Here is a 22,338-nt window from a genome sequence, read left to right on the forward strand (position 1 = left end):
GATTGGCTGGGCCTGGCTCCCCAGAGGATGAGCCTATGCCCTCCCAGGCCCACCCCTGCCCAGTCATGTGAAATCCATAGATTAGGGGCTAATGAATTCATTTCAATTGACTGATTTCCTTATATGAACTGTAACTCGGTATAATCGTTGAAATTGTTGCATGTTGCGTTTTATATTTTTGTTCAGTATAGTTTTATATTTTCACCAATGTGTATATTTGTGTAATGAAAGGGTGACATTGCAAGTCCCACGGGTTAGCATTGTATTACATACCACTCACACACACACACTTCTACTCATTAAACATGCACTCCAGCTGAGCAGTATATCAGCGCGGCGGCAGGCAGGAAGTGGTTACAGCTTCCTCCTCTAACAGGGACACAGCCAGGCAGGCCCAGTGGACAGCACAGTAGAGCAGTGTTATGGTACAGTACAGTAGTCCAGACCCTGGCCTGAAGTGACCCTGCATGCAGCCTGCAGTGTGGAGCAGCTGGAAGAGAACAGAACAGAGGGCAGTGTGCTGCCTGGGTGACAGACAGGCAGGCAGACGGATGGACGGGCCAGGCAGGCAGGAAGACACAGGTAAAGAGGCAAGCAGGAAGAGGACGTGTACATACGGATAGACATATGTACATACAGACAGATATACATACTTTATGTCGACAGACAGGGAGAGACAGACAGATACAGTGAGGGAAAAAAGTATTTGATCCCCTGCTGATTTTGTACGTTTGCCCTCTGACAAAGAAATGATCAGTCTATAATTTTAATGGTAGGTTTATTTGAACAGTGAGAGACAGAATAACAAAAAAAAAATCCAGAAAAACGGATGTCAAAAATGTTATAAATTGATTTGCATTTTAATGAGGGAAATAAGTATTTGACCCCCTCTCAATCAGAAAGATTTCTGGCTCCCAGGTGTCTTTTATACAGGTAACGAGCTGAGATTAGGAGCACGCTCTTAAAGGGAGTGCTCCTTATCTCAGTTTGTTACCTGTATAAAAGACACCTGTCCACAGAAGCAATCAATCAGATTCCATACTCTCCACCATGGCCAAGACCAAAGAGCTCTCCAAGGATGTCAAGGACAAGATTGTAGACCTACACAAGGCTGGAATGGGCTACAAGACCATTGCCAAGCAGCTTGGTGAGAAGGTGACAACAGTTGGTGCGGTTATTCGCAAATGGAAGAAACACAAAAGAACTGTCAATCTCCCTCGGCTTGGGGCTCCATGCAAGATCTCACCTCGTGGAGTTGCAATGATCATGAGAACGGTGAGGAATCAGCCCAGAACTACACGGGAGGATCTTGTCAATGATCTCAAGGCAGCTGGGACCATAGTCACCAAGAAAACAATTAGTAACACACTACGCCGTGAAGGACTGAAATCCTGCAGCCCCCGCAAGGTCCCCCTGCTCAAGAAAGCACATATACATGCCCGTCTGAAGTTTGCCAATGAACATCTGAATGATTCAGAGGAGAACTGGGTGAAAGTGTTGTGGTCAGATGAGACCAAAATCGAGCTCTTTGGCATCAACTCAACTCGCCGTGTTTGGAGGAGGAGGAATGCTGCCTATGACCCCAAGAACACCATCCCCACCGTCAAACATGGAGGTGGAAACAATATGCTTTGGGGGTGTTTTTCTTCTAAGGGGACAGGACAACTTCACCGCATCAAAGGGACAATGGACGGGGCCATGTACCGTCAAATCTTGGGTGAGAACCTCCTTCCCTCAGCCAGGGCATTGAAAATGGGTCGTGGATGGGTATTCCAGCATGACAATGACCCAAAACACACGGCCAAGGCAACAAAGGAGTGGCTCAAGAAGAAGCATATTAAGGTCCTGGAGTGGCCTAGCCAGTCTCCAGATCTTAATCCCATAGAAAATCTGTGGAGGGAGCTGAAGGTTTGAGTTGCCAAACGTCAGCCTCGAAACCTTAATAACTTGGAGAAGATCTGCAAAGAGGAGTGGAACAAAATCCCTCCTGAGATGTGTGCAAACCTGGTGGCCAACTACAAGAAACGTCTGACCTCTGTGATTGCCAACAAGGGTTTTGCCACCAAGTACTAAGTCATGTTTTGCAGAGGGGTCAAATACTTATTTCCCTCATTTAAAATGCAAATCAATTTATAACATTTTTTACATGCGTTTTTCTGGATTTTTTTGTTGTTATTCTGTCTCTCACTGTTCAAATAAACCTACCATTAAAATTATAGACTAATCATTTCTTTGTCAGTGGGCAAACGTACAAAATCAGCAGGGGATCAAATACTTTTTTCCCTCACTGTATTAGTCTACACTGGTAAACAACCGGTGTAGACTAACAGTGAAATACTTACTTCCCAACAATGCAGACAATAACTTAACTATATACACGGGGTACCAGTACTGAGTCGATGTGCAGGTGTACGAGGTGATTGAGGTAGATATGTACATATAGGTAGAGATAAAGTGACTAGGCAACGGCTCGCATTCCTCACATCCTCCCCCGAATACCTCACACACTGAACATCTGCACTGTTAGCACCATGCTTTCTAATTAGGCTGTATTGACTGGACTGGCATGCATCGCACTCACACAAGCATGAAGACGCTTGCAGACACACAAATTGCGTAACATGCATAACATAATAGCCAGACGGTATGCTGTATTACCACTTATAAACTGGGGGGGGGGGGTTGTTTTATATGGCGTTGCTTCGTGGTAAGAACAGCCCTTAGCCGTGGCCATATATCACACCCCCTCGGGACTTATTGCTTAATTATACTACAAGTACTACGCTCTTTACTTAGACAGCTCAGCATGGCAATCGCATGAATGCTGACGTACAAATTCCATAACACACATAACATGATAGCCAGTGTATCAGAATGATTTGTTACTGCGTACTGTATCTAGTACAATGCTCTTAACTTGCACTGACTTGCATGCACTCATATCAACATGAAGGCACATGCCAACACAAACTGGAAAAAAGGTAAATGTCCTGAAGAAAAATGGTCTGCTTGCTTCAGCTGTCCAAAATAAAAAATTTTATGGTAGTGGAATAAGTTTAGATGTTTAAATTGAGACTAGTGTTTCCCACGGGGGGCCAGTATGAATTTTTTTTTTTAAATAATGTATGCACTCACTAACTGTAAGTCGCTCTGGATAAGAGCGTCTGCTAAATGACTCAAATGTAAACGTAAATATCTAGGCACACGTGAGCTCCAAAGGTATTGGGACAGTGACAAATGTTTTGTTGTTTTGTCACTGTACTCCAGCACTTTGGATTTGAAATTATTCAATGGCTGAGGTTAAAGTGCAGACTGTCAGCTTTAATTTGAGGGTATTTTCATCCATATCGGGTGAACCGTCAAGAAATTACAGCACAGTCCCCCAATTTTAGGGGACCAAAAGTTTTGGGACAAATTCACTTATGTGTGTGGTAAGTTAAGTATTTGGTACCATATTCATAGCACGCAATGACTACATCAAGCTTGTGACTCTACAAATTTGTTGAATGCATTTGCTGTTTATTTTGGTTGTGTTTCATCTTATTTTGTGCCCAATAGAAATGAATGGTAAATAATATATTGTGTCATTTTCGAGTCACTTTCATTGTAAATAAGAATAGAATATGTTTCTAAACACTTCTACATTCATGTGGATGCTACCATGATTACGGATAATCCTGAATGAGTTGTGAATAATGATGAGTTAGAAAGATAGAGGCATAAATATTATACCCCTCCAAAAATTCTGACCTCCCCTGTCTTGGGGGTATGATATTTGTGTCTAACTTTCTCACCCATCATTATTCACGATTCATTCAGGACTATACGTAATCATGATGTAATCATTGCGTGCTAGAGATATGGGACCAAATACTAAACTTTTTACTACTTTAATACACACAAGTGAATTTGTCCCAATACTTTTGGTCCCCTAAAAAAAAAAGGGGGGGGGGGGGGACTTTGTACAAAAAATGCTGTAATTTCTAAATGGTTCACCCGAAATGGATGAAAATATCCTCAAATTAAAGCTGACAGTCTGCACTTTAACATAACAGTCATGGTATCATTTCAAATCCAAAGTTCTGGAGTACAGAGCCAAAACAACAACAAATGTGTTACTGTCCCAATACTTGTGTGACATATTGTATAACATACCACATCTACTAATAAACACATACAGAAACCCAATACCGGCACATCAATCCAGCCTCAGTGTGTTGATGCCTTTTTAAAGTACTTCTGAACGTGGTCTAACTGGAAATCAATCCAAAAATCCTCCCTGTCAATTCTCGCAATGCTCTTTCTGCTAATGTTACCATAGCTAATATGAACCTCGCTGCCTATTCATTTCAATGGAGCTTGGCTGAGTGTCACACCAATACTGTGTTGTATCCTCTCTATGCTAAAGCTAAACTGGGTGGAAGTGTTAATTAGGCACCAAACGGAAGAAAACAGACTGAAACAGGGAGGGAGTGACTATCTGGACTTGGCCAATAAGAAATGCAGATATTTATATTTCATTGTAATACGTTTTTAAATGTTTTCCCTCTGTGTACGCTACCACAATTCAGTAATAAAGAATAAAACAAAAGGAAAAGTAAGATTTTGCAATATATTTTGTGTGCAAAGCCATTACATCTAAATGTTGTCCCTTATGAAAACAGCCCTGATTAGCGTCCTCACGCCACCCCTGTTCTGTGTTCCTGTTTACCCCGCAGGGTAAAGCGCACCGGGACAAGCAGCTGATCTACTTAAAGGACCACCTGGACCGGTACTATCACAGCCGCGACAGGAAGTGGATCGTGCTCTTCCCGGAAGGCGGCTTCTTGCGCAAGCGGCGGGAAACCAGCCAGGCATTCGCCAAGAAGAACTCGCTTCCGCACCTGACGCATGTGACGCTGCCACGGCTGGGTGCCACCCAGGTGATCCTGAAGACCTTGGGGCCGCAGCAGGAGAACGGCTGCTTGGGGACAGAGGCCAGCACGGCGCACCCCAGCCAGTCAGGTGGGTAACGAACACACACTCACACCGACGCTCTTCCGTTTCCCCTTACACTGCCTCCAAATCACCGGTCACCTCCGGCCATCACCTGAGGTCTTAAGGGCTGTGACACACCTGCAACCTGTCCTCACCTCCTCCCCTCTAATCCTGTGGCTACAATCCACTGCAGCCAGTCATACTGCCAGACGGGAACAGACAGAACCATCTGTTCACCTATTATAGTAATCTAGGACCAGGTCAGCCTCCAGGGCTCACCAAACAAAGGTCTCCTTTGTTTAAAGCAGGGTTGGGGTCAATTCAAATTGAAGTCGGTCGATTCAGGAAGCGATTTGAATTTAAAATGTATAAAACAATTATAATTTTGATATAAATAGCTTCTCGCTTTCAGGCTATTGAGAAGTCATAAAAGACAGGTGCCCTTTTTTCAATTATTGAATTGGAATTTCAGTGTACTTTCTGAATTGACTGACTTCAATTGGAATTGACCCCAACTTTAAAGGTTATTTTACCTGATTCCAGGTAAAGCCTCACAATTCCTGTAAAAAGTGTTGTCAGGACGCATCACCGTGAGTCACTTCCTGCTCTTGACCCTGCTGACTCAGCATGTGGTTCCCAGAGTGCAACACCCCTAGCTCTGTACTTTCCAAATTGGGGAGAGGGAGGGGGATTGTGGGTACTGAAGTAATATTCAGACAGGCAATTTTGGCACAGGAGACTAATGAAAGTTTTTTTTGAGTAGACCTAGGTTAAGTAAAATACCCTTTTCAAATCAAATCAAATTGTATTTGTCACATGTGCCGAATACAACAGGTGTAGACCTTACCGTGAAATGCTTACAAGCCCTTAACCAACAATGCAGTTCAAGAAATGGAGTTAAGAAAATTAAGTAAAAAATTAAATAGAAAGTAACACAATAAAATAACAATAACGAGGTATATACAGGAGGTACCGGTACGAGTCAACTGGTTAGTTGAGGTAATTTGTACATGTAGGTAGGGGTAAAGAAACTGTGCATAGATAATAAACAGCAAGTAGCAGCAGTGTAAAAACAAAGGGGGGGGGTCGTGTCAATGTACACTGCTCAAAAAAATAAAGGGAACACTTAAACAACACAATGTAACTCCAAGTCAATCACACTTCTGTGAAATCAAACTGTCCACTTAGGAAGCAACACTGATTTGACAATAAATTTCACATTCTGTTGTGCAAATGGAATAGACAACAGGTGGAAATTATAGGCAATTAGCAAGACACCCCCAATAAAGAAGTGGTTCTGCAGGTGGTGACTACAGACCACTTCTCAGTTCCTATGCTTCCTGGCTGATGTTTTGGTCACTTTTGAATGCTGGTGGTGCTTTCACTCTAGTGGTAGCATGAGACGGAGTCTACAACCCACACAAGTGGCTCAGGTAGTGCAGCTCATCCAGGATGGCACATCAATGCGAGCTGTAGCAAGAAGGTTTGCTGCGTCTGTCAGCGTAGTGTCCAGAGCATGGAGGCGCTACCAGGAGACAGGCCAGTACATCAGGAGACGTGGAGGAGGCCGTAGGAGGGCAACAACCCAGCAGCAGGACCGCTACCTCTGCCTTTGTGCAAGGAGGAGCAGGAGGAGCACTGCCAGAGCCCTGCAAAATGACCTCCAGCAGGCCACAAATGTGCATGTGTCTGCTCAAACGGTCAGAAACAGACTCCATGAGGGTGGTATGAGGGCCTGACGTCCACAGGTGGGGGTTGTGCTTACAGCCCAACACCGTGCAGGACGTTTGGCATTTGCCAGAGAACACCAAGATTGGCAAATTCGCCACTGGCGCCCTGTGCTCTTCACAGATGAAAGCAGGTTCACACTGAGCACATGTGACAGAGTCTGGAGACGCCGTGGAGAACGTTCTGCTGCCTGCAACATCCTCCAGCATGACCGGTTTGGCGGTGGGTCAGTCATGGTGTGGGGTGGCATTTCTTTGGTGGGTCGCACAGCCCTCCGTGTGCTCGCCAGAGGTAGCCTGACTGCCATTAGGTACCGAGATGAGATCCTCAGACCCCTTGTGAGACCATATGCTGGTGCGGTTGGCCCTGGGTTACTCCTAATGCAAGACAACGCTAGACCTCATGTGGCTGGAGTGTGTCAGCAGTTCCTGCAAGAGGAAGGCATTGATGCTATGGACTGGCCCGCCCGTTCCCCAGACCTGAATCCAATTGAGCACATCTGGGACATCATGTCTTGCTCCATCCACCAACGCCACGTTGCACCACAGACTGTCCAGGAGTTGGTGGATGCTTTAGTCCAGGTCTGGGAGTAGATCCCTCAGGAGACCATCCGCCACCTCATCAGGAGCATGCCCAGGCGTTGTAGGGAGGTCATACAGGCACGTGGAGGCCACACACACTACTGAGCCTCATTTTGACTTGTTTTAAGGACATTACATCAAAGTTGGATCAGCCTGTAGTGTGGTTTTCCACTTTAATTTTGAGTGTGACTCCAAATCCAGACCTCCATGGGTTGATAAATTTGATTTCCATTGATCATTTTTGTGTGATTTTGTTGTCAGCACATTCAACTATGTAAAGAAAAAAAGTATTTAATAAGATTATTTCATTCATTCAGATCTAGGATGTGTTGTTTAAGTGTTCCCTTTATTTTTTTGAGCAGTATAAATAGTCTGGGTGGCCATTTGATTAATTGTTCAGCAGTCCTTTTGGACCTAGACTTGTCGCTCTGGTACCGCTTGCCGTGCGGTAGCAGAGAGAACAGTCTTTGACTTGGGTGACTGGAGTCTTACCATTTTTTGGGCCTTCCTCTGACACCACCTGTACTGGGCCGTATGCACTACCCTCTGTAGCGCCTAACAGTCGGATGCCGAGCAGTTGCCATACCATGCGGTGATGCAACCGGTCAGGATGCTCTCGATGGTGCAGCTGTGTAACTTTTTGATGCTCAAGGGACCCATACCAAATATTTTCAGTCTCCTGAGGGGAAAAGGTGTTGTCGTGCCCTCTTCACTACTGACTTAGTTTGACTCTCGACCCGCTCCACTACAACCCCGTCGATGTGAATGGGGGCGTGTTAGGCCATCCTTTTCCTGTAGTCCACTATCAGCTCCTTTGTCTTGCTCACGTTGAGGGAGAGGTTGTTGTCCTGGCACCACACTGCCAGGTCTTTGACCTCCTCCCTATAGGCTGTCTCATCGTTGTCTGTGATCAGGCCTACCACTGTTGTGTTGTCAGCAAACTTAATGGTGGTGTTGGAGTCATGCTTGGCCACACAGTCATGGGTGAGCAGGGAGTACAGGAGGGGACTAAGCACGCACCCCTGAGGGGCCCCTGTGTTGAGGAGCAGTGTGGCAGATGTGTTGTTGCCTACCCTTACCACCGTCAGGAAGTCCAGGATCCAGTTGCAGAGGGAGGTGTTTAGTCCCAGGGTCCTTAGCTTAGTGATGAGCTTTGTGGGCACTATGGTGTTGAACGCTGAGCTGTAGTCAATATACCTCCACAGGCCAAATGTTGTTACGCTGTCAGTAAACTACATGTCCGACTCCCAAAACTCACAGTTGTCACAGTTGTCACTGGTAGCCTCTCTAATAAATATTTGGTGCAGTAGTCAGGGTAAGTCTGGCAGACCACTGACAGTTATTCTTTCAAACTACCATAGTGTTCCTGTGAATTTTGTGACACTCATCCTATAAATAGAATGTGTAGTGCAGATCTTGCTCATATGGAGTTTTGTATTGGGCTGGCTGCCTGTCGAGAGAACATGCTTTCAAAACCTCAAACCGTTAAAATCATCACATCTCTGTTGTGGTGCCCTCTGAGAATACTGTTTTAAATGGGAGGGGGTGGGCTGGATGGATAAGGGGCGGGACACACACAGTGTCACACATGTATGAAGGAGCCTGAAATTGCAACAGAGGTCCCCTGGAACCCCAGCGGCGATCTGCAGGAGAGTAATTTCTCCGTCTTGGGACCAGGCCTAAATACTCTGACTGACTAGGAGTACATCTCCGCAATTAAGAAAACGCTCTGAAAATGAAATGTTTATTTTACCCCTCCTCTTCCACTCACCTTTTCTCCTTCCCCTCATTTTTTCCCTCCATCCATCCATCAGGACTGGGCTTAATTGAGCTCTGCCCCTCCTGTCCACTGCTGACAACCAGCCCCCCTAGCCAATCAATAAACCTTGCCTGCTGGCCCAGCTGGAAACAAAGACTGCACACAGTGGCAGGCTGCACACACCCACACACAGGCGTGAGCACGCACACACACACACACACATAGACAGACAGGCACACACACACACACCATCACTCACGTGCACACACACAAATGCATGCACATTGGAATTCCCTGGCTTTAGATCAAAATCCATTTTAAATGAGTCCTGTTGCCTTTCTAGTAATTGTAAGATTGTGTTGAGGCCAGCAGTATTGAGTGCGTGGCTAAGGGATCTAGTCACCATGTGGGTTGCTAACTCCAGTGTCCTGCAATAACTCGGCGCTTACAGCTGAGCTATCCAATACATCCAGATCTATTGGAAAGGGTTCATACATGTAGAAATGCCTTTCATAGAGGTGCAAGTCTTCCTAGGTTCATTTGTTTTCCAATAAAAAATGTCATTTAATAATTGGGAAAAGTAATGATGTGGCTTGATGATTAAAGGAAATTGTGTGAACAATAGTTTTGGTGAACCAATTTTTTATTTTGTTGTTATAATAAGGTTGGTAGCACCGTGGAAATATGTTGCAGCGCAAGTCGACTACGAAACCCACAATGCAATGCTCTCTCTATGGGCTAGGTAGTTAGCAATGCTCTAAATGCTCTAGCAAGCAATGCTCTAGCAAGCAATGCTCTAGCAAGCATAGCTCTAGCAAGCAATGCTCTAGCAAGCATAGCTCTAGCAAGCATAGCTACACACAATAATACTAAAGTCCAATATCAGCAGGTGAAGTAGCTAGTTAGCTGTAAAATCGCCTAAGCAAACTGCAGTATCAATTTAGGAGTCTACAATCTCACCATGTTAAAACTGCCGATCGATTTGTCTCGCAAAGTGGAGTCTGACATTCTCAACGGCACCATGCAATGCACCCTGGACTGAAGAAACAGACAAATAGAAGAAATGTGGTGGACCCTCTTAAATTACACATTTTATAATAATATATGCCAATTAGCAGACACTTTTATCCAAACCGGCTTAGTCATGCGCGCATACATTATACATATGGGTGGTCCCGGGAATCAAACCAACTACCCTGGCCTTACAAGTGCCATGCTGTACAAACTGAGCTACATTTTTCAAGGTAGGAATATCACAAAAATATGATCAATGACTCATTCGAGAGAAGACAACCTGACATCGGCCAGAATTGAAATCTGACATGTATGCTAGACATTTTCACTATCTAAAAGTCGTATTCCTATTAACTTCGAGTGTAGTGGGAGTGGCTTTATTGCAAAGCTACATCATACCGGCCGAATAGCTCAGATAAACATGAAATGACCCCAGGAATCGATAGAACATCGCTCAGAGATGCGCAAAAACAATAACATTCAAAATGGGTGAAACTTTCCTTTCTAACGCCTAATCATACTACACAGTACACAACACAATAACTACAAATAGCTACAAAGAATGGCGATTATGCATACATACACACAGGCACACACTTATGACTCTTTCAGGTAAGAGGTTCCGTTTCCCCTCATACTAAAGGGCATGTTTTAGCCCAACCCCCTTCCACCATTCTCTTCCCCTCTCCTCTATATTAGAATGACTCTGGAGGAGGGGGGGTGGTGAATCGATGTGGAGACGATTGGACTTGTCCTTCGTGGTTAATGGCATTGAAAGTCAGTGAGGGAATCGAAAGTGCCTTGTCCCTTTCCCGACCTTACCCTGGCAGCGTATCCCCTTGACTGTCCTCAGTGGTGTGGGTGTGTATGATGTGACTTTTTTTGTGTGCGTGCTTATAGTGCATGTGAGTGTTTGTATATTCACGTTAGTGTAAAAGAGTATTTGGGCCCTCAAACTGAGCATTATAAAATACGTGTTTTATTATTATGCCGCGTGTGGTGCATATGAGTGTTTTGTATTAGCGTGTGTGTCCCTGGCTGATCAAAGGCACGGTACATAGAGCCTCAGTCTACTGACTCACACGGCAGACAATGGGCCTCTCGGAGGAAATGGGATTTGATGTGAATGTGAGTGCAGCTCTTTGCCGCCACCTCCATCACAGCTGTGCATCGGCCCCACAATGTCACCTGGTGTAAATACGGTCACACGCAACAGCACAGATACTGTTTGAACCCAGAACCGTGACAAGCAAGCGGCCAAGCATCTCGCTGGTGGCTTAGGGGCTATTCTCAGAGGTATTCTCAGAGGTATTGATCCTCAAGAGACATTATTGTAATGTAGAGTTGCGAAATTCTCATGTCTCGAGTGCTACCTCCGGTGTTCGTGCACGGCACTCGCTCCCCTCCAAGCAGGGCATTGTAAACATAATTGTCTACAGTATAAATGGTAATAGCAGAGCAATGTTTTTAAAACGGCTGAAATGTATACACATTTTCCTAATAAGACTTGTTTTATTGACTTTTTACCTGAATTTGCAGTAACCGCATTACAGCATGTTACATTCTGAAATTGTCGCAGTAGGCGGCTGCACTGAGCCACGTAAAAATGGAAGCCACTCCCTGCCACCAATTCTTTTTTTTTAAATGTCATACTATGCCAACATTTTGCAATGGTAGATCATACAAATAGGATATGCTCTTTCATTTGTAACATTTTGTGGTGATTTCAGAGGTGGCACCACAGGTCCCAGAAGGGTGGGGGAGAAATTGTTTCCCTGGGGCCCAGAGGTTTTCCTGATCTGGTAGGCTAACCCAACCAACTCCGGACCCTAGATTAAGGTTATGACATACATTTTTTTCCCCAGCTGATTTATTACTATATGAGCTATGATGGGACCAGATTATTTTTCATATGAGGTCATGTAATTTTTTTTCATCCTGGAAAAACTCCTGGCCCTATGGAGGATGAAAACATTAAAACCCTGTCAAACTGCAGCAACCTTGTACTTTAAATTACTAAATTAATCCTTTACACAAACCAGTAAAGTCATGACCTGCCTGATGGAAACAGAAAATGTTTCGGGAAACTTTCCAAATGTCGACAAAACAAAATACGCTAGACAAGGTGGGATCTTTTTGTGTCGGTGAATTGAATTGTGCGAGAAATGTCGGTGGAAACACTTATGCGCAAATATGGATATAATAACCATCATATCAAAGTAAACTTGGGGTCACGTGATAACGTGTGGTCCACTCACTACGAGTTGGGAAAGCATGCAGTTTATTAGGCTACAAATGAAATGGGTTTTGATGAACTTCACAGGGTGGTGAAAGTGCAAGGTGATTCGCTTGATGCGCCTTTCCTATAAATATCGAGGGTCTTATTCTGGTGACATTATTTCTCTTTTGTCCATAATAATCTCATCATGTAGGCTATACGTGCGCTCTAGCCAAACGCGCAGATAACTGTATCGGCGCGCTATTGGCTGCTAAACTCAGCAAAAAAAGAAACGTCCCTTTTTCAGGACCGTCTTTCAATTAACCATAAACAATTAATGAACATGCACCTGTGGAACGGTCGTTAAGACACTAACAGTTTACAGACGGTAGGCAATTAAGGTCACAGTTATGAAAACTTAGGACACTAAAGAGGCCTTTCTACTGACTCTGAAAAACACCAAAAGAAAGATGCCCAGGGTCCCTGCTCATCTGCGTGAACGTGCCTTAGGCATGCTGCAAGTAGGCATGACGACTGCAGATGTGGCCAGGGCAATAAATTGCAATGTCCGTACTGTGAGACGCCTAAGACAGCGCTACAGGGAGACAGAACGGGCAGCTGATCGTCCTCGCAGTGGCAGACCAAGTGTAACAACACCTGCACAGGATCGGTACATCCGAACATCACACCTGCGGGACAGGAACAGGATGGCAACAACAACTGCCCGAGTTACACCAGGAACGCACAATCCCTCCATCAGTGCTCAGACTGTCCGCAATAGGCTGAGAGAGGCTGGACTGAGGGCTTGTAGGCCTGTTGTAAGGCAGGTCCTCACCAGACATCATCGGCAACAACGTTGCCTATGGGCACCAACCCACCGTCGCTGGACCAGACAGGACTGGCAAAAAGTGCTCTTCACTGACGAGTCGTGGTTTTGTCTCACCAGGGGTGATGGTTGGATTCGTGTTTATCGTCGAAGGACTGAGCATTACACCGAGGCCTGTACTCTGGAGCGGGATCGATTTGGAGGTGGAGGGTCCATCATGGTCTGGGGCGGTGTGTCACAGCATCATCGGACTGAGCTTGTTGTCATTGCAGGCAATCTCAACGCTGTGCGTTACAAGGAAGACATCCTCCTCCCTCATGTGGTACCCTTCCTGCAGGCTCATCCTGACATGACCCTCCAGCATGACAATGCCACCAGCCATACTGCTCGTTCTGTGCGTGATTTCCTGCAAGACAGGAATGTCAGTGTTCTGCCATGGCCAGCGAAGAGCCCAGATCTCAATCCCATTGAGCATGTCTGGGACCTGTTGGATTGGAGGGTGAGGGCTAGGGCCATTCCCCCCAGAAATGTCTGGGAACTTGCAGGTAACATCTCACAGCAAGAACTGGCAAATCTGGTGCAGTCCATGAGGAGGAGATGCACTGCTATACTTAATGCAGCTGGTAGCCACAGCAGATACTGACTGTTACTTTTGATTTTGACCCCCCTTTGTTCAGGGACACATTATTCCATTTCTGTTAGTAACATGTCCAGGCTCTGTCGTTCGTAGCCGGCCGCGACCGGGAGACCCATGGGGCGGCGCACAATTGGCCCAGCGTCGTCCAGGGTAGGGGAGGGAATGGCCAGCAGGGATGTAGCTCAGTTGGTAGAGAATGGTGTTTGCAACGGCAGGGTTGTGGGTTCGATTCCCACGGGGGGCCAGTATGAAAAAAAAACAAATGTATGCACTCACTAACTGTAAGTCGCTCTGGATAAGAGTGTCTGCTAAATGACGTAAATGTCTGTGGAACTTGTTCAGTTTGTCTCAGTTGTTGAATCTTATGTTCATACAAATATTTACACATGTTAAGTTTGCTGAAAATAAACGCAGTTGACAGTGAGAGAACATTTCTTTTTTTGCAGAGTTTATATAACGCAACAACAAAAAATGTGTGTGAGAACCATCAGAGTTGAAAATGCAATGGAAACCCATTTAACTTGGAATTTACCCTCAAAAGGTATTTGTATGTGCACTATGTCATTACACAGACTTTTATCTGCAACAAGTCCATTTAATGGAAACCCCTCTGGTGGGAAAATGCCATATTATTTGTATGCTGATTTGTTTATATTCGCATGAAAATCTGTCGCCAATTGGATGTAAACCTAGCTACAGACAGACAACAATTGCAATTGGACTATAGAACTAACCGGGCTGAGCTTGCTTTATGCAAGGCCTTTGCATCTAATAAAAAAAAACAAAAAAATCATACAGTATGTCATCACTATTGTGATAATTGATTAATTCCAATCAATACTTTTTTATTACAAATAACATAAATAAATTGGCCTATTTTAGGCAATAAATACATAGTTGAGGCTATAAATACATGACGTTACCTCTTCGTTTCCCTGCCCAGGCCCAGATGTGATCAGAGTGCATTGCCTTCTCTAGGCTACCTGCATCTGTGGTTATCAGTAGGCCACAGTTGGTCAGTGAAGCACAGATTAATTGTGCAAGAGTTGACAAATCATGAGGCATTTAAAAAAAGGGGGGTTTGGTGGATATGGGCTTCCATGTAAAGAAATAAAAACCGCTTGGCAATTCCCCAGTGAATTCACCTATACCCACGTTTTCAGTTGCAATTTGCTTTTATCACATGTACTGATTTGCATGATATTGATAAAAATGAAGCCTGGTTTGTTGTTATGTTGTAAGGTAGGCCTACTGTACTTTTATAATCGTATGAGAGGGTTAATCGTTCTTTTTTTTTTATAGGCTAACGTTACTTGAAGACATTCTGTTAGCAACTCTGCATTTGTCTTAAAGCAAAAATCTCATGTGTAGCCTCTAGATGAGAAAGTAAATACTTTGTCTGCACATGCTTGGGAATTGTTGCATTATTCAAGAGTGTAATATGGTTAAGATGAAAAGTCGCTTGCAAAGTTGAAGCATGCTTACTGGCTAATGGCTATACTGGGATATTTATGGTAAATGTCCATGACATTCTGTTGCTAATGTAAAAGTTAATGTACATATTATGTAAATGTAAATCTCGTAGCTCTGCCTCTCCTTAAACTTTCGTCAATGAGAAAAGCCCCTAGCCTGTTTAGCCTCCTCTAGCCCCTCAACGGGAGCATGGCTGACAATCTGATAACCGCCGTTAAACAGGCTGATAAGGAAAGGCAGGGGAAACATTGTTGATTGTACAAAGTACAGGGCAACACAGGTGATGACGCATTTGGCAGTTATTTGGTGAATTGCTTGGACTCGCTTGGTGCCATGTGTTTGGTTTTAGTAAGCTTTATATGGGATTTTCCTGTGCGCCACTGACCAATCATAGGTGTCTATTAAACCCCTGGTTCAGTAGAAGGTATGAACAAGGAGCCTCCTGATTGGTTAAAAGTGTGGCCTGACTAGCCTTATTGTCAGGGAGACATTTGTCCCTGGGTGTATCCTAAATGGCACCCTATTCTCTCTATAGTGCACTACTTTCCCTATACAGTGCACTACTCCCTATGGGCCCTGGTCCAAAGTAGTGCACTATATATATATGGAATAGGGTGCCATTTGGGACCACTGTGTGTGCTCCCTATTTACAGCAGCCATGCTACTCCGATGTCGTATCAAATGAGTGGCTGTGCTGTCATTACAGTATTGTTTGTCGCTAGTGTACATGGATGTAGTAATAGCTTGGCAACACGCCTGTTTCGGAGCTGGCGGCAAGCTCGGCTGCTCGTCTTTCACTGTGCGGAGAACCAGATCCTCGTTACCCTCATGGGGATAGGAACACTTGGCCAGATACAACATTTTCAATATTACCTACCCAAGGACAGGTCTGTTGGCCAGCATCAGCACTCTGGTCTTGTGTCATTCTGTCTGGTTTAATCTTAGCAACGTTTTGAAACTGCAGAGTTGTCCAAGTGCTGTTAAGTGATTTACAGTCTAAAAGACCTGCGTGAGCTGCCAATCCTTTTTTCAGCTCTGTTTTTTTTTCTCCTGCCTTCTCCATCTGGTAACGCACATATGCACACACACACACTACCCAGTCAGCCACTTAAGCGAGCCATCCACACTCCTACACTCTCTCGTGCTCATGCTCTCTCTCTCTCTCACATTACACTCACACACACAGGCCACATCTGTATTGGTAGGCCAATGCAGCCTTATGTCATAGATCAGAGGCTCGGCTTGAGCGATTAGTTTTATCCTCAGATAATCACCTGGGCCGTGTCACTGCCCACCGCCATCTGCTAGCACTGTCCGCTCTGCTACGCCTTCTTAAACCAGGTTTGCGTCTCAAATGGTACCCTATTCCCTTAATACTGCACTACTTTTAACCAGGGCCTATAGGGAATATAACCATTTGGGACGCAACCCAGGAGTGACGGAGTGGAGTGGAGTGGAGTGGATTAATGGCTCTGTGGCTGTGTCTGAAAACGGTAATAGCCGTCAAATCCTTGCTTCCTCCGTCCTTGTTTCCTCAATTCCTCTCAAAGCTCATTGGAGGAGGAGGTCCGACAGAGGGACCATAGATCCTCCCTTCCAATGGGCTTTGAAAAGGAATTGAGGAGACAAGGACAGAGGAATTGAGGATTTGACGGCTAGTAATGTTTTCGAACCCGGCCTGTGTGTCTGTGCCAGACGTTCCTCTCCTGATGGCTTGAACCCCCCTCAGCTTCACTTGTCCTCTCTGTCAGACACACACACCCCTTACAGCGCCGTCTGTGCATGCGAGTTTGTTTGTAAGCGAGACACAGACACTTTCTCTCTCTCCCTCCCAGCTGTCATCCCGCTTTCTCTCCCTCTCCTCTCCCCTGTCCATATATTCCTCACTGTCTGCCCATGACGCGATCTCATTCATGTCTTAACTCTCTCTCTCTGTCTGTGCAGGTAGTAAACCCAAAGGCCTGCAGTGGGTGGTGGACGTGACCATAGCGTACTCCAAAGCCAGGCCCATGGACATTCAGACGTGGATCTTTGGCTATAGACCTCCGACAGTCACGCACGTCCACTACAGGTAACTACACCGACGCCTCGCTCTGTCCCTTTCTCAGTCTGTCTCTCTCTCTCTGCTTCTCACCCTCTCGCTCATTGGGTGGTGTTGGTTTTGGCCAGGTTGCGGTCCCTATATCTTGGCCTGGCACTCTTTCACATGGAATAAGAATATCCCAAGGCTCTTGTTGTTGTTAAGATCTAGCAATGATGGATTCATTCGACGGAGGCTGGTTGCTGGTACCTGTCACCCACAGACTCTTTGCCTCTGCTGTGTACAGCAGGTTCCGGATGTCCTTCCGCTCAGCAGTTTCTACCTCTATCATTCTCTGGCCATTTTCATTAAAGAGGACTTGTATTCCAGAAGATTCTAAGGTCTTTAAAAATACTCTCCTGCTATTTTGAACTTCTCCTGTTGAAAAAGCATTATCCCGAGTATAAATGCAGTAATGTGCACACTTAAAGCTGTGATCCTTAATGGTGAAACTGCCATTGAAGGATTACCATTTGCGATATTACAACAACAAAGACGTTACTGCAAACAACGGACACGTTTTTTTCTCCCTCAGACATCAATGCACGCACGATAGAACAGCAGAATATGTAGTGTAATTTTTTATTTTGTTTTACAATGTTGCGCGACAAAACAAAAACAGCACGGTGGGGCGGACAGTGACTCTGTGTCCCCTACTGCAGATTCCATCTTTAAGGGTAAAAAAAAATAAGTTTTGAGCAAATGGTGTTTTTAGACAACTGCGAACTTCAAGAGGGTTGACCATTCATGGAGTTTGTAGGGGTTGGTCTGATAGGGTCTTCATTGTGGGGTCTTCATTCCTCCCCTGCATGCTTGCTGGAACAATAGAGGACAATTGAGGACCCACCCAGCCCATTTGTGCCATGTAACAAGGATACCTGCACCACCTACTGAAGTGTGTTGTGCTATTGTGAAGTAATTCACATGATAAATGAGGTGAAAAGGAGCCTGGGGTGCCACTTTAATGGAATGACTGCTAATTTAGCATAGAAGGGACATGGAGATGTTGTTGCTCCATAGTAACCCCTATTCTTGTGACACAGTCCAGTCGGAAGTATGGAGCCACCCAACTGCAATACGGAGCCGCCCTCACCTCTGTACAGACAGAGAGGATTTTGAACCTACATTATACTGATAAAACAGCAACATAAAAGGTAGGAATATTTCCTAATGCCGACGCCTACAGTTGGTGTGGCGGCGTTAGGAATTCCCCCACTCCCCTCCCCACCCTACCTTGACAGACATGTCAACGTCCCAAAAGGCACCCTATTTCTCTCACTATATAGGGAATACGGTGCCATTTGGGACTTTTGCCCATTGAAGTCGCGCTGGCCGCATGTGTCATCATGACACACCTGAAATTTAAGTGGCACTCGCGTCTCCTTTTCACCTCATTTAACACCTGATTTACTTAACAAACATCTCAATAGTTGGTCCGGTTAAGTCATGACATAGCACAAGTGGGGTGGGTGTGTGTGTGTGTGTGTGTGTGTGTGTGTGTGTGTGTGTGTGTGTGGGGTGTGTGTGTATCTTTTTGTTCTCTATTGCTCCTCAAGCAAGGGGGAGGCCGACGACATCACAACCTCCCATCAAACCAACTCCTTGAATGCCCTGCTCCTTGAAGTTTGCAGGTGTCTAAAAAACCCACTATTTTACTCAAAACATATTGTTTTACCCTTTAGTGTGTGTACTTTACTGTATTTATACTTGGGATATCGCTTTTGGTCTTAAGATAAGACGCTAGGACTGAATTAGGATTCATCACACAGGTAGGAAGAGGCCGAGGCTGGCACCGGCTGCTAAAAAAGCATTTTCATTCATGTCTGTTGCCCCTCTATACAGCTCTTCATTGAAGGAGGTCTCTCACGCTCACACACACACTCTCGCTCTCTTTCACACGCTCACACACACACCAAGCCATGTTCAGTCAATTGCTCTGGCAGCATTGATCCCCTCAGGTTCCCTTAACTGCCCCTCCTTTGAGTCCAGTCAAAGGTGTGAGCATGTATGTATGTATGTATGTATGTATGTATGTAGGAAGAGGCCGAGGCTGGCACCGGCTGCTAAAAAAGCATTTTCATTCATGTCTGTTGCCCCTCTATACAGCTCTTCATTGAAGGAGGTCTCTCACGCTCACACACACACTCTCGCTCTCTTTCACACGCTCACACACACACCAAGCCATGTTCAGTCAATTGCTCTGGCAGCATTGATCCCCTCAGGTTCCCTTAACTGCCCCTCCTTTGAGTCCAGTCAAAGGTGTGAGCATGTATGTATGTATGTATGTATGTATGTATGAGTGCACGTAAATACACACACACACATTAATAAGGCAGGAGTGCACAATTGACACGTACTTCTCCTCAGCTCTCTCATGTCTAGGCTCTTCAAACGGCCACTCGTAAGGTGGATGGCTTATCGTATATTGTTCTTATGACTTCCGCTTTGATTCATGTGTTTTTTCCAATGGTATCACAATGATCTCTGTGATATATATCTATTTTTTTAGAGCGGTGTCGTCATTCTAAATGCTAGAGTCAGACTGTGGTCTGGACCAGTCTGGACTGCACGCTCTCTCGCACGTGCGCGCTCTCACTCTCTCTGCCCTCTCCCACTCCACCATCCACTGCGTCCAAGATTGTGTTCGTTCAAGCACACCGTAGCAAAAATGTTTTAAAAACATTTCCCAACAGAAGGCAAACATTTGCATTTCTCACTGGATAACTATCAGTCGTCCCTCCCTGTTTCAGTCCATTTGGTGTCGAATGAACATGACACAGGGCTCCAGCCAGTCCAGACCTCCCTGGCCCTGCATGACTCTGGCTCTGCTGAATGGCCCTTCTCTCCACTCTCTGGTCTCTGGGGGCGGTGAGGCTGACGTCAGGGGGTGATCCGTGTGAGCCCTGGCGCCTCCTGCCCTCCACCAGCCCCCACTCTGTCCCCCAGGCCCCTCTCTCTGCTGCTGCTGGGCAGGCTCAGATTAAGACGAAAGACTCATTAGGCCCAGTAATGTGAGAGGCGCCGCTCCCGCCTACCCCACCTAGGGGACGCTCCGCTGGGCTGCGGCCACAATCAACCTCCCCTGCATGGTCAGCTCCGCTCCGGTAACACAGGTTATTGTGAGAGGCTGAGAGACACGTGCACACACATTCAGTCACACACACACACACACACTGGCTGGGGATGTGGCTGAGCTTAGCAGAGGGAGGTCCTGTTGTGCACCGGTGCAGGTGCCGAGTCAACAAGAGGATTAACCTGCAGATTAGGATGAGACTGAGGCTGCAGGCAGATCCCTGTGTGTGTGTGTGTGTGTGTGTGTGAACCGTGCCAGTTGTAAAGGTTCCAGTCAACACTTTTTTTTGGGGGGAGGGTAGATCAGCTTTAATATTGCAGATAGATTGTAACTTCCATCAATGTAATTGTCTGCATCACTTCCAATCCCCCATATGTTTATTTTTTCTCGCATATACATACCTACATACATGTCATTACTTCCACACTGAGTAATCTAGGATGTTGGAGTATCTTTAAATGTACTTAAATAATAAATAAATAATATGCCATTTAGCAGACGCTTTTATCCAAAGCGACTTACAGTCATGCGTGCATACATTTTTGTGTATGGGTGGTCCTCGCTGCCAACTGACTATTCTAAAATAATTATTGTGGATTTTCTGTCTGCCTTTGTTTGCACAATAGGGGAGTTCCTCTGTATTCGTTGGAATTGTACACACCTGTAGGCTGGTGCATTTACTTACTTAGGTATCCTGATCGGGTGTGTATGTATGCGTGTGTGTGTGTGTGTGTGTGTGTGTGTGTGTGTGTGTGTGTGTGGTGGAAACATTGTTTTTGCCCCTCCACCGTACACTGTGATTCAGAAAGGAATTTGAGATGAATCCACACTAGGTACTATTCGCTCTCTCTCTTTCTGTGCTTTCCTTTCTCTTTCTGGCTGCTCTGTGCACTTTCAACTGCGTGTGTGTGTGTGTGTGTCAGAAAGGTGACTTGATTTATGATGTCCATGCTTGCCTGGTCATCAGTGGGCTAGGTGCCTATCAGCCGTACACGTGCTTACACACACACGCCTGGAAGGGAGTTTGCAGCCATATTACCTTTTGGGAGGAAGTTGAATCGTTCCTGTTCTCTCCATCTCTTGTTCTCTCTCTCCCCCTTCCCTCTCTCTCCCGGGGTGTAGAATCAGGTGATGTGTACAGTGAGGGGAAAAAAAAGTATTTGATCCCCTGCTGATTTTGTACGTTTGCCCACTGACAAAGATGATCAGTCTATAATTTTAATGGTAGGTTTATTCAGTGTGAGAGAATAACAACAAAAAAATCCAGAAAAACGCATGTCACAAATGTTATAAATTGATTTGCATTTTAATGAGGGAAATAAGTATTTGACCCCTCTGCAAAACATGACTTAGTACTTGGCAAAACCCTTGTTGGCAATCACAGAGGTCAGACGTTTCTTGTAGTTGGCCACCAGGTTTGCACACATCTCAGGAGGGATTTTGTTCCACTCCTCTTTGCAGATCTTCTACAAGTCATTAAGGTTTCGAGGCTGACGTTTAGCAACTCGAACCTTCAGCTCCCTCCACAGATTTTCAATGGGATTAAGGTCTGGAGACTGGCTAGGCCACTCCAGGACCTTAATGTGCTTCTTCTTGAGCCACTCCTTTGTTGCCTTGGCCGTGTGTTTTGGGCCATTGTCATGCTGGAATACCCATCCACAACCCATTTTCAATGCCCTGGCTGAGGGAAGGAGGTTCTCACCCAAGATTTGACGGTACATGGCCCCGTCCATTGTCCCTTTGATGCGGTGAAGTTGTCCTGTCCCCTTAGCAGAAAAACACCCCCAAAGCATAATGTTTCCACCTCCATGTTTGACGGTGAGGATGGTGTTCTTGGGGTCATAGGCAGCATTCCTCCTCCTCCAAACACGGCGAGTTGAGTTGATGCCAAAGAGCTCGATTTTGGTCTCATCTGACCACAACACTTTCACCCAGTTCTCCTCTGAATCATTCAGATGTTCATTGGCAAACT

At 45.5% G+C, this 22,338-nt stretch overlaps 1 protein-coding gene across 4 annotated transcripts in view; it reads left to right on the forward strand.

Annotated features, from left to right (window-relative positions):
- LOC311106931 (acyl-CoA:lysophosphatidylglycerol acyltransferase 1-like) overlaps nt 1–22,338 on the forward strand; it is a 63,008-nt gene that overhangs the window by 31,931 nt on the left and 8,739 nt on the right. For all 4 annotated transcript variants that reach the window (XM_084149324.1, XM_084149327.1, XM_084149325.1 and 1 more), the window contains 2 exons: nt 4,719–5,004; nt 17,158–17,284. In XM_084149324.1, the coding sequence (XP_084005450.1) occupies nt 4,719–5,004; nt 17,158–17,284 (413 nt within the window). The remainder of the gene's footprint in view (nt 1–4,718; nt 5,005–17,157; nt 17,285–22,338) is intronic.

The sequence above is a fragment of the Coregonus lavaretus genome (assembly GCF_964263955.1).
Source record: "Coregonus lavaretus genome assembly, chromosome: 31".
NCBI classification, from domain to species: domain Eukaryota; kingdom Metazoa; phylum Chordata; class Actinopteri; order Salmoniformes; family Salmonidae; genus Coregonus; species Coregonus lavaretus.